Genomic DNA, 17,183 nt, shown 5'->3' with positions numbered 1-17,183 from the left:
CTCTGCAGTAATTTTAAAAGGCTTCATTTAAAAACTAACATCTATAGCTTTTTCACAGCAGCAAGGAAAATCTCAGCAAGTCTAATATTCTTCCTTTTAACAATCCTCTGTGGAGCACAGTGACATTTTCAATGTTCTGTAGCTGGAGTAGCCTGACCTTGGCTCATTTTTATTTGACCTCAGGGTTTTAACATCATTAATAAAGAGATAATCAAAACAAAGGCTATATACATTAGGTTAGGAAAAGTTTGCATAGTTTGGCACTATTATCACATATACCCTTAAAAATGGAACAAAATGAAATGCACGTAGCAGAGGTGGTGAACCTTCTAAGGACTGGTTCCAAACATTTTTCCTACTGGCAATAAACCATTTTCAGACCTCCCAACTCTGGCCACCATGATAGTTATTGCTTTACAGGATTATATCTTTTTGTTTCAGCTGTCAAAAACTTCAAATGATACCTTTTTAAGTCAAATAAACTTATAAAAAAAAACCCAAAACACTGACATCACTGAGACAACAGAAACACCATGCAAAAAGCACATCATGGTTAGATCTAGACTTAACTTACTTACTGTTCCTTTTAAATTTTCTCACATCCTGTGACAAAGTGCCATTGTACCTGAAATCCAATCCAATTACCATTACTTAAAGGAAATTAACTATACTCATAAAAAAAAAATAAATCCAGATGTCCTCTTACATCTGATGATTTGCTATATAACACATGTAAAACAACTATCTGAATAAACCGATACGCTACTCGTGCCTCTCAACAGCAGTCAACATTCTGCAGAGATTAAGAATCATTATAACTCTGCTTACACTTTATTTCTGATCACTGAAACCAACTAATAAGAACAAGCTCAAACTTAAACTATACTATATTTTCTGAGCTAATTTTGCTATGACATCATGAAAATTCCAGACTTGAAATGACACAAAAAATAATCTATTCTACTAAATAAAAAACGCTAATAGAATTCACCAACAAAGGGAAATAAATTAACTTCCAGGGGTACTTGAACTACAAGAAACTATAATTAATACCAACAGGTTACTCCTAAGCCTCATGCCCTTTTAGACCTGGCTCGCGAGAACCATGGAGGAAGGTGAAGGAGTATCAAGTAAAATCAGGGGACTCAACTAGAACCTGTATTGTACCCCCAGGGGCCAATACTCCATCCAGTGCTCTTCAACATCTTCATTAATGACCTGGATGATGGAGCAGCGTGTAGCCTTAGCAAGTTTGCTGATGGCACAAAACTGGGAAGAGCAGCTGATACACCAGAGGGTGATGCTGCTGTTCAGTGGGACTTCAACAGGCTGGAGAAATGAGGAACCTCATGCAGTTCAGGAAAGGGAAATGTAACATCCTGCACCTCAGAAGGAACAAATCCATGCATCCATATGCTGGGTTCCACGCAGTTGGAAAGCAGCTTTGCAGAAAAGGACCTCATGGTCCCGGTGGACAACACACTGACCACCAGCAACATGCCCTTGCAGCAAAAAGGCAAACAGCATCCTGGGCTGCATTAAGAGGGTTGTTGCCAGCAGGTTGAGGGAGGCCATCCTTCCCCTCTATTCATCAATGGTCAGGCCACACCTAGTATATTGTGTCCAGTTCGGGCTCAAGAGAGACATGGACATACTGGAAGGAGTCCGATGAAGGGCCACAAAGTAATTAAGGGACTAATTAAGGGCTTTCTTAAAGAATTAGAGCATCTCTTATATGATAAAAGCCTGAAAGAGCTGGGCCTGTTTAGCCTAGAAAAGAGAAAGGGGCATCTTATCACTGTGTATAAATATCCAAAGGGAAGACGTAAAGAAGATAGAGCCAGGCTTTTCAGTGGTGCCCAGTGACAGGACAAGAGGCAATGGGCACTGACTGAAACACAGGAGGTTCCTTCTGAACATCAGGAAACATTACTGTGAGGATGACTGAGCACTGGCACATGTTGCCCAGAGAGGTCGCAGAGTCTCCATCCTTGGACGTATTCAAAAGCCATCTGGACATGGTTCTGGACAACCAGCTCTAGGTGGCCCTGCTTGAGCAGAGTGTGTGGACCAGACGAGCTCCAGAGATCCCTTCCAACCTCAACCATTATGTGATTCTATGAATCACATTCTGTTGCATCATATGCAGCTGCTGTTTTCAAAACCTGAAGATAACCTGCAGAGTACGATTACTAAGCTAAATAATAATAAAAGGCTTGGTATGAAGTAACTGAGAACCTGTTGAGGATTTCTGTTATTACAGGACTTACTAAACTGATTTAATTACAACAAGGTGATTACAAAGTAATCCTATTTAGGCAGGAAGTTGACACCGCAACTACAAATACATTACTCAGCTCAAGATGAGAACTGGACTTTGATGGTTACTTTCACCTCCAGAAAGAAGCCCTTCAAGGCAGGTTATGAGCATGTTTTAGGACAGCATAAAATTCTATGCGATAATTAAGAAAAACTATCTGTTCTACAAATAGACAATGTGGACATACAGGAAGAAAGGAGTGCAGCTTAATGCAGGCCAAAATGTTATTAACCCTACTCGTCAGGGAACGACCAACAATAGCTTATACAGTACAAAATTCCTTCCATAATGATTTCCACCTGCTGGAGGGCTGCCATTCGTCCTGCATCTCCCTGCAGCTGCTTTCCCATCTGCAGCTGGAAGCCCATTGCCCTCCCTTTAGATAAGACCTGAGGCCTGGAAACAGAAGATTCCAGTTGCTCTAAGCAAACAAAATCTTTTCCCCATTCCCAGTTGCAGAGAACAAAACCTGCTATATGTCTAGAATCATTTCTGGATTGCTACCACAGCATAGTCTAGGCCTTAACTTCGTCAGCTTAAAACCCAGGTCTCAGAGAGAACCCAGCTGGCAAAGCAGTACTTTTATTCCTCATCCATCCACACCAGCAGGCCACGTGCTCGGATCACCACATAAATAACACTTGCTCATTTTCAGGTCTTCAGTAAGAAGGATCCTGGGTTTAGCCCACAGAAAGCCTCTCATCCTATCATGGCTCTTTTGTTGCAGGGATTGTATTTTCTGCAGAAAATGTATGAGCTGCATTAGATTTGCTGCTGGTTTGTTATTTAATTTAACACGGCTTAATAGATATACCAGAAACAAAACATCGATGGCCTCCACTGATACTTGGAATTAGCCCACATTTAGTTTCTCACACATAACCAACATGTCACTTATGTAACGGATTTGTTCTTCCTGTTTTTGTCTAAATGTTTGTAAGAAACAAGGACTTTGGCCTACAGGAGCAGAGGTAGCAATCTACAAATTCAGCCGCTGTCCAGCTTGTGTGTTCCTCAGAACTCCAGCACATTTCTCCAGAACGCCCACAGTTTAACAGACACACTCCCCAATAAACTGCACACCCAGTCTGGAAGTTATAACATAATAGTTTGTGAAGAAGACACATCCCAGCAATCATTTTTAACCAGAAAAACTCCCTAGTATACTGCAGGGTGGTAAGGAATGTGCTGAAACCCTGGGGGTCTTAAAAATATGTAACAACAGAACGTCATTAGAACATGCACATCAGCCTTCAAGAATCTTATATTCTAATCTGTGAAATTGCTTGGACACAGAGATCTGTCACTTGTTTTCATGATTGTTAGAGAACGCAAGTAACATTCTCACATAGTTACCCAGCAATTTATGACAAATCCTGCATTTGGTTATATGAGTGTATTATCTTATGAGCTGAAAGCTGCTGTAAGACTCCATTCCAGGAAACAAGACCGGATAGCTCAGTAGTTTTAAGGGGCTCTTGATTCACAGTCTATACAAAAGAGGTGAAAAGTATGTTCAGACTAACCACTTACCTTTTGCAAGCCTCAATATTATTTAAATCCTCAAACTGCTCTTCATTTCTAACCCCCGAATATCTAATCTTCTAGAAGGAAAGTTGTACAGCCTCTGACGTGCCTAAAACAACCTTGAGGCTTTAAAATAAAAAACAAAAGTACTGTTCTTTCCTGACAAATCCTGGCTTGAGAAACTAATGGGTGCACAGTATGCTTTATTTCTACCTATAACATAAAAGTAAAGATCTTTTTCAGCAGATTTGAGATGCGCTACATCTCCACCATGAAGTACAGGAAAGTAACAAAAATTCAGTGCGTCTTAAATGCACAAAAAAATGAGACGTAATGAATTTTGCCCAGAGTATGCATATTATTAAAGTATTTTGAGATCAGGTAAATTGCTGACATAACTTAATACAGGTTATTTAAAGTCTCTGCCTCATAGGTAAACGGTGCATATAAGAGCGTCTTTTCAAACGTAAATAGAAGAAATTGAGGCACGTGAAGTTGTTTCCCATTTCAAATCTGCTATTATAGATCTAAATTATTTGGTAAACCATTTGAAATAGTGGCTCCATCAATACATGTGTATAACTGGAACTTGTTTTCTTTATGTTGCTTCTAATGCATCTTGAGATATATCATATCCCAAAATAAAGTCTGGCATTAACTCCATACTCAATAGCCTTCATTTTCATATGATCTCCCAGAAAAAAAAAAAAAAAGGAAGTTACGTTTATGTGACCCTTCTGCCAAAAGCTGCCTGTACATGGACAATTACAGCAAGTGTTAACTAAAGTTACTTCCTGTAAGAGGTGGACACAATTCACCAGCTTTCCCCAACTCCCTTTACAAAGATATCTCAAAAAGAGAAAAGAAACTCAAAAAAACTGTTGTCTTATAAAACCATTATGTATACCAAAAGCAGAAAATGGAAATCCCCTAGATTTCTATGGGGAATAAAAAATAGTTTGCAGTGTTTAAAAGCTTCATCAACTTATGAGGTAATGTAATTACCAAAGTCTGACAATAATGCATATGAAATAAAAGCCACAATTTCTGAAGATTCAAGTCACAAACAAATTCAGGCTTAATGTTTAGCAAGTCCATGCAGAGACAGCCTTAACTGTCCAGAACCAAGATATACTGTGAGGACATTTATAAGTTGTTTTGCTTCATTTTTGAGTCTCTTATCTGCAACGATCTACCTAGCTTACAGATAATTTTTTTTCACTGAAAGCTGGAAGAATCTCATATTATTTGTACGAAATCTCACAATCACTTATATCCCAATTAACGTGATATTAGGCCAAACAAAAGGGATTCACTCTCTGCTATTATACAGCATACCTTCTATCACACTACCTCTCTGATCATTTTAACATTAATTTTTCATTTGGTTTCCCTGAGAGACTAAGAATAAGCAGACACAATACAACCAACTGTCACCTACATACCAACAGGCAGTTACAGCTAATTTTAACTTAGATTGTTTCACATAAAACATTCAAGCTCAACTGCCTTATGTAGAAACTGGGAAGAGGAGGAATTGAATACCTGCCAGAAACCAAACGGTTCTCTACCAGGACTGCACAACCCCAGCAGAGCAGCTCTTCATCAAAAGCACTGTAGATTCAGCTCTTTTGTACCATTGCCCATGTGCCAGCCATAAGACTATAAACACCTTGAATACATACCAGTTTGACAAAGAATTAGGAAGACAAATTAGTGGAGAGCCAATGGAATTCATCACCATCCTCAGCAGCATGACAGGTAATACAAATCTTGCAAAACAGATTTGCACAGCTAAAGATTTAAAATACATAATCTTTGCTACTCAAAAGCTAGATTGAGATCTGCCAAAATTGCTGGAGTTTTTACCCTTGCTCTATTATTATTATTTTGTATTATATACATATGCTGGCTGGGCCATTAAACACAAGCTGGAAATTCCAAGATTTCATCTGTATCTTCTTAATGTACAGAGGATAATACATACAGCACAGAGGGATAATCGGAACCTTAGAAATATTTATTTCCTGCTTCCATGAGAATGAAGAGTTTAAGCTGTTTTTTCTCCAAGAGCTTTGTTAGCCAGAAATTTGAAACATTCTGTAAGATTCCTGAATACCTTAAATAATCTACTTCTCTGAAGAGAAACTATTCGCACTGTATGACTGATTTCCACAGGTATTTCTGTTTCTTGGAAGGGGTAAACACATTAAAAATACAATGAAGAAGTTGTAACAGGAATCAATACAATCAGTATTGTGTGCTCCAAGTCTATGAAGTTTTTTAAAACCCCAGGAAATGAACTAGCGGACAACATTTTTAACACTGGATTTACATATTCCATCAAATGTGACAGCCATCTCAACTGTGTATCCCATTACCCACATTTTTATGATCTGACTTTGGAGATACGTACATAACTATTGCACTGGCCTTTTTTAAAGGCTCCAATTATTCCTATTTTAAAATAAATGTTGATTGCACTCAAAACAATAACCACAGATTAATATCATGCACCCTTCAACAGATCCCTTCAAAATACTTCTGTAGCTTCACTCGTTAGAATAGAAATACACAGTAGAAAAGAAGCATCAAGCCAAAGTAACCAAAAGGAAAACTCAGTCAACTAATAGATGAAGAAACAAGAAATGAAATCACAACAACCAAGCAATTAAGGCCCAGCTCCCTCCATTACAGCCAACGAGAATGAGGCACAAACATTTTCATAAAATGCTATCATAGGTGCTTCTAAAGAAATTATAGAATCAGAGCTGGTTTACCACCAAAAAATAGATACCAAATATATTGGCATTTAAAGGATTTTAAATTATTTCACTCTTGTTAAACAAATTGCCTTCTACACACACTTGCAACAAACACATCATCACCTTGACACATGCTATTAACTAAATATTTCTATTGCATTTTATGATTAGAAGATAGAATACCTCTGTCTGAAGTATGGCAGCTCTCTGTTCTTTGGCAGTAAGTGACTCTTTAAGCACTTCGATATGTTGCTTGCAATCTGAATTCTGATTGCTAAGGGTTTCAAGCTTAGTTTGTAAGGCAAGAAGTTCTGATTCTTTCTTTGAGAGTTCTTGTTTCAGTTGGTCAATCTGTAATGGGGAATAAAAAAAAAAAGTTAGATCATTAATTTCATTTCCGATTCCTACTTGCACTTGAAATCTGAAAATTGTGAACAACCACGATATGACAACTCAGACACCTGTAAATTCTAGCAGAGAATTAAGATCTGGACATTTTACACTCACAACTTCAGTTAAGTATCTTGTAATTTAACGTACCCTGTCATAAGAATTATTGCCCTGCTGTTGCAGAAGTTAAAAGGAAACTCTTAAAGATTATACATGATGATGTGGCCTATAAATTCACCATGGACCTCACTTACGTTCAAAGGAATTTATCCCGTGCAAGGCAAGTCTGGCAGGACAGCAAAAATGCATAGGAAAAAAGTGTTCATAAAAGTATAAATTCAATCCAATAGCCTATTCCTTCCAACAGCATGATTCTTGTGGCTTATCATTCGCCAGAGTGAATCAAGGTTTTTCAGGAGCCTGGTAAGGAAAAGCAGGCATCTAGTAAGGAGAGGAAAACAGAGAAGTCGAATTTTAACCTTACTCTTCTTGCAAATGTGTTGCTGCCCACCATTCCCACCTCCTTTTTTCCTCCCTGGCAGTTCATATGGAATTCTCAGGTACTAGGAAAGCCACGCCAAAGAGATTAACTTAAGAGAAGTCTGGGGGAAAAGTTATAAAAAAGTCCACAGAGTGAAAGGTCTGTAAGATTATAAAAGTGTATCCTAGGGGAAACAGTACAAACCCAGTCACTATCAAGAAGCTTCTGAACTTGACTTTAAGGTTCATCATCAAATATCACTGAATTGTGATTAATCTTCCCCTTTCACAATCATAAATAGGAGGGGTAGCTGCAGAATGAGAAAGCGTGGTGGATTTAGAATATATGAATCTGAACAAAGCACTGGACAATACACAGAATGATTTTAAAGGATGGCGAATTAGGTGACATGTAACTATTCTTAAAGTCCTGTGAAATAACACTGGTCACCAGATGAGTTCACATATATCATCTCATGAGGATTATTTGAAATAAAACACTTCAGTGCATCTGCATAAGTCAGAGAAACCACACTTCCTTTAGATTTGGAAAGTCTTCTTGATGACTGTAAGGCCTAGAAATTTTTCTCCAAAATTCAAGTTTCAATTCTGCAACTACCATAGTAGTGCTAGAAGATCTCCTTCCATTCTCTCCCATCAGTTGCATCCCAACAGACGTTTGGGATGCAAGAAATCTAAAAGGGCTAGTTGGAAGGCAATTAAAAAATCCCCAGGAAAAAAGAATGTGTATCCACAGGCTGATCCTACTCAACCACGTCCTAAAGACTGGCATAGTAAAATATTTCACAGATTCAATGTGGTATGGCACAGTCACTGGAAACATTTACTGCTGATCAAAATATTTCTATTTTGTTTTACATTGCAAGTGTATCCTTAAAAATTACATGAAAAAATGTTTCTTCTAAATGTAGTCCATACGCACGTCTTAACATATTTATTCTATATCATTATTTCTCTTTATAAATCTCAATGTTTGTCTAGCTGGTAAAGGTACTTGGCTAACCACCTCTGAGCTACTGTATAAAATCAAGAATCTACACTGGCACTAAGAAGCAATCACCTTCACAGTCTGAAAAAATGAAAATAAGAAAAGAAGCATACAAAAAACAGATGTCAAGAAAGTAGAAAGAGTGCAGTTAAGAAACTGCTAGAGAAAACTTTCCCTTGAAAGCAAACGACCTTCCTCCATCCCTTGCCAGAATATGTAAGCAAGTATAGCAACCGAGACAAAAATGTATACAAAATGAACAATGGGAAAATCTGCCTACAAGATATAAAGACAAAACATAAATCTGCAGCCAATCTGAATTACATCACATGCTCTATACGAGACCCATGTGAACATCACAGATGCTTAATCTCTCCTAGAAACTCTTCCCGCTTTTTTCCATGACACAACCCACATCCTGAGAAATAATCAACAAAAAAAAAAGCTTCATTTTCATTGCAGGTATGTTCTTTGTGTTTTAGAAACAGAATCTGTTTAGTATAAAGTTCTGGCTACAAGACCTACAAATTGCCAGGAGTTTAAAAATGTGCTAGAGCTCTCAAATAAAAAAAATAAATTAACCCCTCCTTCCCCCCCAAAGAAAAAGGCTTGAATAATTATGCTTTTGGCTGGTGTTTTATTAAAATAAAGTATAGTGGTGAAAATGTACTAAAATTTCAATTGGAGAAAAAAAAAGTCTCAAAAATACCAAAGACATAACAAGAAAAGTTATGTAACTTTTAAAAAGACATTTTTAGACCTGGGTATATTCGCTTTTTTAAAGTTCTGCATTATCTATTAGTATATAAGACAAAATAAACAGGGCATGAAATAAATTTCTGTCTCCAGTAGATGTGCAAACATTTTCACTTTCTGTGGAAGTGTGGAAGACCAACAGTCATGATTCAAGAGATCTCCTGATCTCAGTACAAAAAAAGACAAAGGCAGAAACACTTTTGTACTTTATAAAGACTACAATGAAGATAACCTACAAGCCTGGGTATAAGTGCTGTAGCATCTAAAGAACTCCAAGTTTATCCTCTGATCCTGACCTCCCCACTATCTCACATATTTCATATGCGTAATTTGCCTGTCACTGCTTTTTCAACATTGTCCAATATGATCCTGCTTCACCTCCTTTCCTGAAACCCTAGTTCCTTTGTCTTGCTTCTCAATTTATGACTCTCAGTCATCTCCCCCAACTTCAGTTCCTGAGACAACAGCACTTCCAGAAAACCATTATCCTTTTTCTTACATTATTATTTCTCGACACCAAAATCTTAGATGACATTACATACAGTAACTGGGAAACGAAAACAAAACAAACAATTAGAGCTTTTCCCCTGAATATTGCATATTAAAATTAATGGACTAATGGGCTAAATCTTTAAGTAAATAATTCCATTAAATGAACTTATGCTGATTTACACATCATAAGGATCTGGTCTTATGTCACAAATGACAACCGCTTTTTAAAGTGAAGGATTTAAGTAAAGTAAAACCAGTAGCAACACAAATGAAGTGAAGCGGGTACATACAGTAGACTCTACAAGTCCATCTGTAGATTCTACAAGTTATAGGTCAAGGTCTACTTTTAAAGCGTTTATCGCATTTCAAGTCCTATCCATAAAAAAAACGCTGTAGTTCTTTCCCTCTGTATTTCTTCTACAGGATCACCTAGAACTTTCATGCTTCCTTCATACAGTGTGAAAAATTCTTATACGCAGACATTAATTACAGAGTGCCTTGTTACAGCCTAATCAATTACTAAAACTGATCTTAATGGTAATTTGATGAAGTTGCACTGAACTATCACTAGATTTTCATACTCATTCCTGTCAATAGCATGAGAATTCTAATGCTGAAAGAACTACTTAAATTCCAGAGTGCAAACTAGCACCTGAAAAAATGCAGCAGTGTTCCTTTAAATAGCTGGCTGCTAGCCAAAGGATGGACCCTAGTAAGAGAAGGAAGTCTTGCAAAGCAGTAATTATGTTTAAAAATGCGTATCAACCTATATGTTTTCTTCATATCCTTAATGAAGATATTTAAAGCTTCCTATCCCTTAGTCATGAAAACTTTAAGACTTGATTTGACAACTTCTGTGTCATGAGAGTGACAGCAATTTTTGTCCCTTCAAAAACAGAGCAAGAAGAGTCCTCATCTAAGGCGAGAGGGGAATCTAAGCACGTTTTCTTTCTCATTTCTACAACTTTTATTTAATTGCAAGTCAAAATTAAAGCCTATATATTTGGAAGGAGTGTTAAAAAAAGGAACACTTCCCAACATTCTCTGCCACTCGGGTACAATAAATAATATTCGGTATTGGCCTCCATTTAACACCTTCCCATTTATTTAAATCAAGAACAGATTTAAAACAAGTTATACTTCAAGATTAAGAGCTTTATAGCACCTTAGACTGTTAACTGCGAGAAAAGTTTTGTTCTGCTCTTTGCCATCAGTCAAGACTTCCGTTTATCAGAATTTATCAACAATCTTGGGTTCAATAGATAAGGTATAATAAGATCTGTTTGCTGACAGCTACACAAATACTCTTCTACCTTGAAAGGTTCTCAGATGAATAATGAAAATACTATCTTCTGCTGCAAATCTCAATTTTAAGTGGAAGAAAAGGACTGGTGAAAGAAAACAGACGAAGTATCATCAGAATGTGGCATTTATCAAAGATCAGAAGATTGTGACAAAACAAGGCATGTTTAATAGTCCTCTCATTTGTCTGCTTTCTGGGCCATAGAAATATACTGAAGCTTTTCCTCTCAAAAACATCAGAAAATTGTTAACAAAATACTAGGCTTTGTACATTATGTTTATATCAACAGATTTGCTGAGATGCATTAGGAGTTTTGCTGTAAATTACTAAAAATTAATTGCTTTGAAATTAGTGATGTTTAAATAGGAAAAATAATTTTCCTGGTGATGATGCTACTTGGGAACTTCAGCTGCTTTTCAGTAGCTTAAGAGCTTAATTTTTTTCAACAGAATAAATATCTACTTTGATGTGTTGGTTGTTTGTTTTGTTTGGTTTTTTTTTTAAATAAATCTGGATTAATTCCACATAGGCACTAACACTTCCATTTCTTCTGTAGCACAAACCCCCAAGAGAAGATAAAAATATGCCCCAATGTCCCAAGACACCAGCGTTTCCTGTGATGTAGTTTACAAGATATTAAGTTTCCAAACTGGGAGACAGTAACAGCTCTTCTGAGATGGATAATCTCTAGTATCCAATACTACACAGTGGTGAATATTCTTACTCCTATACTCACTGTGGAATTCAGGCAAAGTAAAAGCAACTTGTCAAGAAGATAACGAAGATCTAATTTACAAAAGAAAACTGAAAATCAGAGAACTCAGATTCTCCAAAAGGTGTTGGCGCCTTTTCATTCTCTGACCAGAGACAAGCTCCATACTTTCTCTGAATCGTAGCTTGTCCAACTCTGAAAGAGTGGTAATGGTATTTATCTACCTTATATTGCAAACTTTGTACTTAAACAGCAACATTGCTAAGTAGTTTTAGCAGCAACAGACAATAGTAGGCAGAGAGCTACACTTTTAAGCCAATTGACTCCTACTTGTTTTGCTTACATAGCTTCTAGACAGGTAATAGTACCAGTTCCTCCCCAAGCAGTTTTTTCAGAGCTGCAAGTACACATTTCAGAAAAAGTGAATCAATCCCTCTTAGTTCCCTACAATTTCACACACACAATTTTCCCATACACAAAAACTCCTAAATATTAAACAGAGTAAGAACCCAAATAAATAACTGGGATTGAATGACTTTTAAAATAAAGTAAGATTGCATAATAATCACGACTACTGAAGTTGTTTGCCTGTATTTTATTCTGGCTTTATGGTCAAGTTTTTAACATCACTGCAAGAGATGCAGTAGCTGGCTTTCCTCTTCAGTGTTTCCACTTCAGGCTGTTGTGACTTGTTTCACCCCATCTTAGTTTAGCTTATAAATAATATACAAATAATGCTATTTCCAAAACCTAAATTTATTTACAAGAATGGGAACGTCTGCTTCAGACTCCATAATTTCAAACTTTTTTTTTTTAATTTACCACTTCAATTCAGTATTTTATCACTTCATAAACAAAACACATTCAAGGTACAGAGCTGGGGATAAACCAGCAGAAACGGTAACATTCTACATATTTATTATGATTTTTAAGGCAATTATAAAAATATCAGAAAATAAGTATTAGAACTCACAAGGAAGGCTATTTGGAGTGCTCATCTTTACCTAGACAGAAGCTGAGCACATCAAGATGCAAGGAGGTAAAAAGACCAGCTGAGACAACGATTTTGAACATCAAGCTTTACTTCTGATGTATTTTAAAATCATGAACAAGCAATACTGTTTTGTGAGCTTGATACCAGGAAATGTATCACATCACTACACACTTACTATCTGCTTGTGGTCAACTCATAATTATCTATGTCCAATAATTTCAAATGAAAGGTACTCTGCAGGAACAAAGTCATCAATTTGCAAGTCTTTAAAATACTAGAAGATTACAGTTTGGCATCAACTATGGAACAGCAGTCCTTACTGTAAAACTACAGTCAAAACCAGAAAAAAATGCACAATTAAAGTTGTGCCAAAATGGTGCAAGTCAAAATTAGGAACTAATTCAAAAAGGCAACATTAAAACACCATTCCCAGGGAAGGAAAAAGGGAACATGGTATAAACTTAGGATAGCCTCTGCAGAAGTGGTGAAATAGTAAGAGGTAAGGAAAAGGCTAAGTCAAAACATAAACACATTTTTATTTATCCAAAATGCTTCACTCCTCCATAGCTACTGAGTATTACATAGTAGAGATTTACCAAAAGATGAGAAGCAGAGCGCTGCTTGTATTGAAAAGGGTCAAGTTAAAACTTTTGTTTCCATTATATAAACAGCATTAAGCTATTTTATTAATAGACCTTACCTTATTTTTCATGAACTTTGAGTGACTCTTGTAAACTTCTATTTGTTTGATTTCTTCTTCTCGGTCCTCTGTATTCAGAACTCCATTTGTCTTTAACATCTGTATTTCATCTTCAAGATCTCTTATATTGCGCTCAAGTGAAGCTATTTTTGTATCCTAAGTTATAAAAAAAGAGTATTGAAAATGATACAAAACGTATACTGAAGCGTAACAGAAGTATATACGCACTTGCATGAGCATCAAATAGTAAGGTACGAGTACAGATTGCACATACTGCCATAAACCAAGAGTAATTCTATTAATTTTGGCTTAATGAAGTGCAGAATTTAGACCTCTTTCACCACTAGAAAAAAGCGTTCAGTGCTATGTTCTGTTGCATAGTCTGCAGAGAATACCTTCTGGTCAAAATTCCATCTTCATTCCTACACAGCCAGGGATGAAGGGAGAATGGAAGATGCCCTATTTCCCTCCTGTACACGATAACATACCTCGTTTGCTTTGCTAGCCATCTAGGCCTGGGTATTCTTCCAAGCTTTTAAACACAAAGTTTAGCCTATGGAGGCCAGTCCATCCTCACCGCAGGACGACAGGCCACTTCATGTGACTCAGCCTGAGGCTGTTTCCCTGTTTCCAGAGTTCTGCCTGCTGTCAAGATGAAGAAAGGTTGTCTTCTCATATGCTTTTCCTCCACTAATTCAGCCACATCACTAAGAGGGTATCTAGCACTTTTTATTACGACTCCAAAATAAACAAAAACTCCAACCACTAAAAGTTTCTACATCACAGCCAATGTCTGCCATGTGTGCCAGCAGAGCACTGAAAACATTCAGTGATTTTTTTGTTGTTGCCAGTCATTTGGAAATTGACTATATCTCTTCAGTGAGAGTCAGGAAGATTGAAAAAGTGATTACACAAATTTCTCATGTAATTTTCTGTTTAAAAGATTGCAAAATGACTTATTAGGAAGTCTGCTTTAGGCCCTGTTTGCAGACCTTCATTAAGAAATTGAAAACATTGAGATTCAGGTGGTCAGACAATCAGTTCAAGAATGTCATCAAAAATAACAGGTTGGGGTGAAGTTCTTGTACCACTGAGGTCAATTTAAAAAAAAAAACAAAAAAACAAAAAAACCAAAAAAAAAACAAAACACCCACAAAACAAAACACAAAAAAACCTGATTCAGTAAGATCAGGATATTAACCTGGAAAGTTAATTTGGGAAAAAATACAAATTGAATTGATCCTCTAACCAGGGCAAGCTACGCTTGAATGGCTTTGCTTAATTACAACTTTGTTTCTGTGTCTTTTTGCAAAATTACTTTTATTTTCCTGAGTTCTAAGAGTACACTAGTGCTTCCTCTAGGCTGCATAAAAGCAAGCAAAACCAGCACTCCTGTAATACCTTCTTTCATAATACAGTTAGGCAAATTTAGCAATTTAAGACAGAGGATAGTTTGGACAAAGTTCCAAAAAGCATCTGAACTTTTGGTTCTAAAGCAAAAATGAAACTCAGTTTCTTTTTGAGATTTAGCAACCACTGTTACAAATCCATATGGAATCAAAGCTATGTAAGGACTAACCATGTCATTTAGATGTCACACTATCATTCCTCCAACATTTTAGCTTTTATCTTTATAGTCAATAATAAGTGTCACACTGAGAGAAATTTTCCTTTATTATTTCCTTATTTCTTACATTGGTTAAATTAATAGAGGTTTTTGAATGGGAAAGATTTAACTATTTAGTTTGCAGCACAAAAAGCTGTTCATAAACAAGTAAAAATATTCAGAGTCTGAAATCCTGGAGGTCTTCCAAGTTCTGACAGGATAAGTATTCAGAATATGAAATTAAAGTTTGGATTAATTGTCACTCCCAGAGAAATTCTACTTAAAAATAAACTTATAACATGATTTAATTTATAGTAACTGTGGTCCTTCAAGATTTTTCTCTCAGAAGCTGAAGCTCTTTTACCAAACATGCTGGGCTGGAGTGCATACAGATGATTTTAACACAACTAGCTGAGCAGAATATCCTGAATATCCTTTATGCCTTCAACTAAGGAAATAAAGAACACATTCTCAGCCAATCCTATTTCTGTGTGGGAGAACACATCTCAAATAATGGTATTTGCTGTAGTTAATAATATTATTCTTTTGTAAGGTAAATAAAAATTTATTTGCCCACATCTTTTCCATTGTTAGTGAGTCAAAAATACTCATTCATGCTATAGGAGCTGTCTGAAAGGATTCTACCTGTGCAGTGTGAAACAGTCCCACCAAAAATAGCATTAGAACTTCACACCTTCTCTGCAAAATAATGTCACGTGAACACACTCAATGAACCACAAAGAGCTTTCCCATGTATCCCCATTAATTAAAGTGTTTAGGATACAGAGACAGTTTGACTAGAAAAGTAAGCTGTCACATAATAGTTCATTTGATAAATCATAGCGCAGATTGACCCAATTAGAAGGTCTACATAAAAATAATCTATCCACACTGCCTTCATAAAGTCAGAGCAATTGCACTTAAATTCAAGTTAATTTGAACTACGTAGGAAACGAGCATTTGCCTTAGTCTTCAATGACAAGGTCTCTCGGGCCTCTGTGCTTAATGAAAGGGTTCAAGCAAGAGGAGTACCAACAGTGAGGACTTAGTCAGGGCTTACTAGCGAGTGCTCAACCCATACAAATCGAAGGGACTCAACAGGCTGCAGCCAAGAGTGTCGAGACAACTGGTTGATGTCCTTGCAAGCCCATGCTCCAGCATCTTCAAAAACTCATGGAAACTGGGGGAGATCCCTGACAACTAGAAGAGGGCAGATGTTGCACTCATGATCAAGAAGAGACCAAAGGAAAAAATCAGGAAACTACAGGCTTCGCAGCTTCACTTTGTTCCCTGGGAAAATTATGAAGTCTCCTTGGACAACATTTTTGATCACATGAAGGAGAAGGTAGTTGGGGGCCAGTCACTCTAGTCAGTGGGGATTTACCAACAGTAAATCATGCCTGACCAACCCAATTGCCTTCTGTGACAAAATGATTAGATTTGTGGATGAAAAAAAGAACAGTGGGTGTCACTTACATCAACTTTAGCCAGGCTTTGGACACTGCCTCCCATATTTTTGTATCCAAGTTAAGGCATTATGGTCTTCATGGGTAGACAACTAGCAAGTTAAAAACCTAATTTTATGATCAGGCTTAGGGGGTAGGGGTTAATAGGTTGTCCTCTACCTGGGGGCCAGAAACAAGAGTACCACGGGGTCCATACTGGGACCTGTCCTGTTTAATATCTTTATCAGTGACCTGAAAGAGGTGACAAGAGTGCTTGCTCACAAACCCCGTAGATTACACCAAGCTGGGAGACTAATCAATATGCTCAAGGGCAGAGCTGCTATCCAGAGGGACCCAGACGGACTGGATGAATGGGTAGATCAGAACCTTAGGAAAGCCAACAAAAGCAAAGTCCTGCACCTGGGAGGAAAAAAACCCTTGCAGGCGTACCCAGAGGGGACTAACTCCCTGGGGAGCCGCTCTGCTGAAAAAGACTTGAGGATCTTGGTGGACAGCAAGCTTAACAGGTGCCAACACTGTGACTTGGCAGCAAAGAAGGTAAACAGCATCCTGGGCTGTTCATTAACATGAACATAGCCCATAAGTAGATCAAGGGAAGAGATTATCGCCTTCTACCTAATATTCATTATACTTTGTTGAGCTTACTGCACACAGTTTCAAGCC

The 17,183-nt window shown here is 37.2% G+C and overlaps 1 protein-coding gene across 1 annotated transcript in view; it reads right to left on the bottom strand.

Moving 5' to 3' along the window:
- The window catches only part of ERC2 (ELKS/RAB6-interacting/CAST family member 2), a 366,168-nt gene that overhangs the window by 240,269 nt on the left and 108,716 nt on the right, over positions 1-17,183 (bottom strand). The window contains exons 4-5 of the mRNA XM_009880932.1: positions 13,449-13,604; positions 6,796-6,963 (exon numbers count right to left, since the gene is read on the bottom strand). Coding sequence (XP_009879234.1) covers positions 6,796-6,963; positions 13,449-13,604 — 324 coding nt within the window. The remainder of the gene's footprint in view (positions 1-6,795; positions 6,964-13,448; positions 13,605-17,183) is intronic.

This window comes from Charadrius vociferus, unplaced genomic scaffold (assembly GCF_000708025.1).
Source record: "Charadrius vociferus isolate BGI_N301 unplaced genomic scaffold, ASM70802v2 scaffold63, whole genome shotgun sequence".
NCBI lineage: Eukaryota > Metazoa > Chordata > Aves > Charadriiformes > Charadriidae > Charadrius > Charadrius vociferus.
Note: the sequence above shows the minus strand (reverse complement) of the source record. Positions and strands in the feature narration are given on the sequence as shown.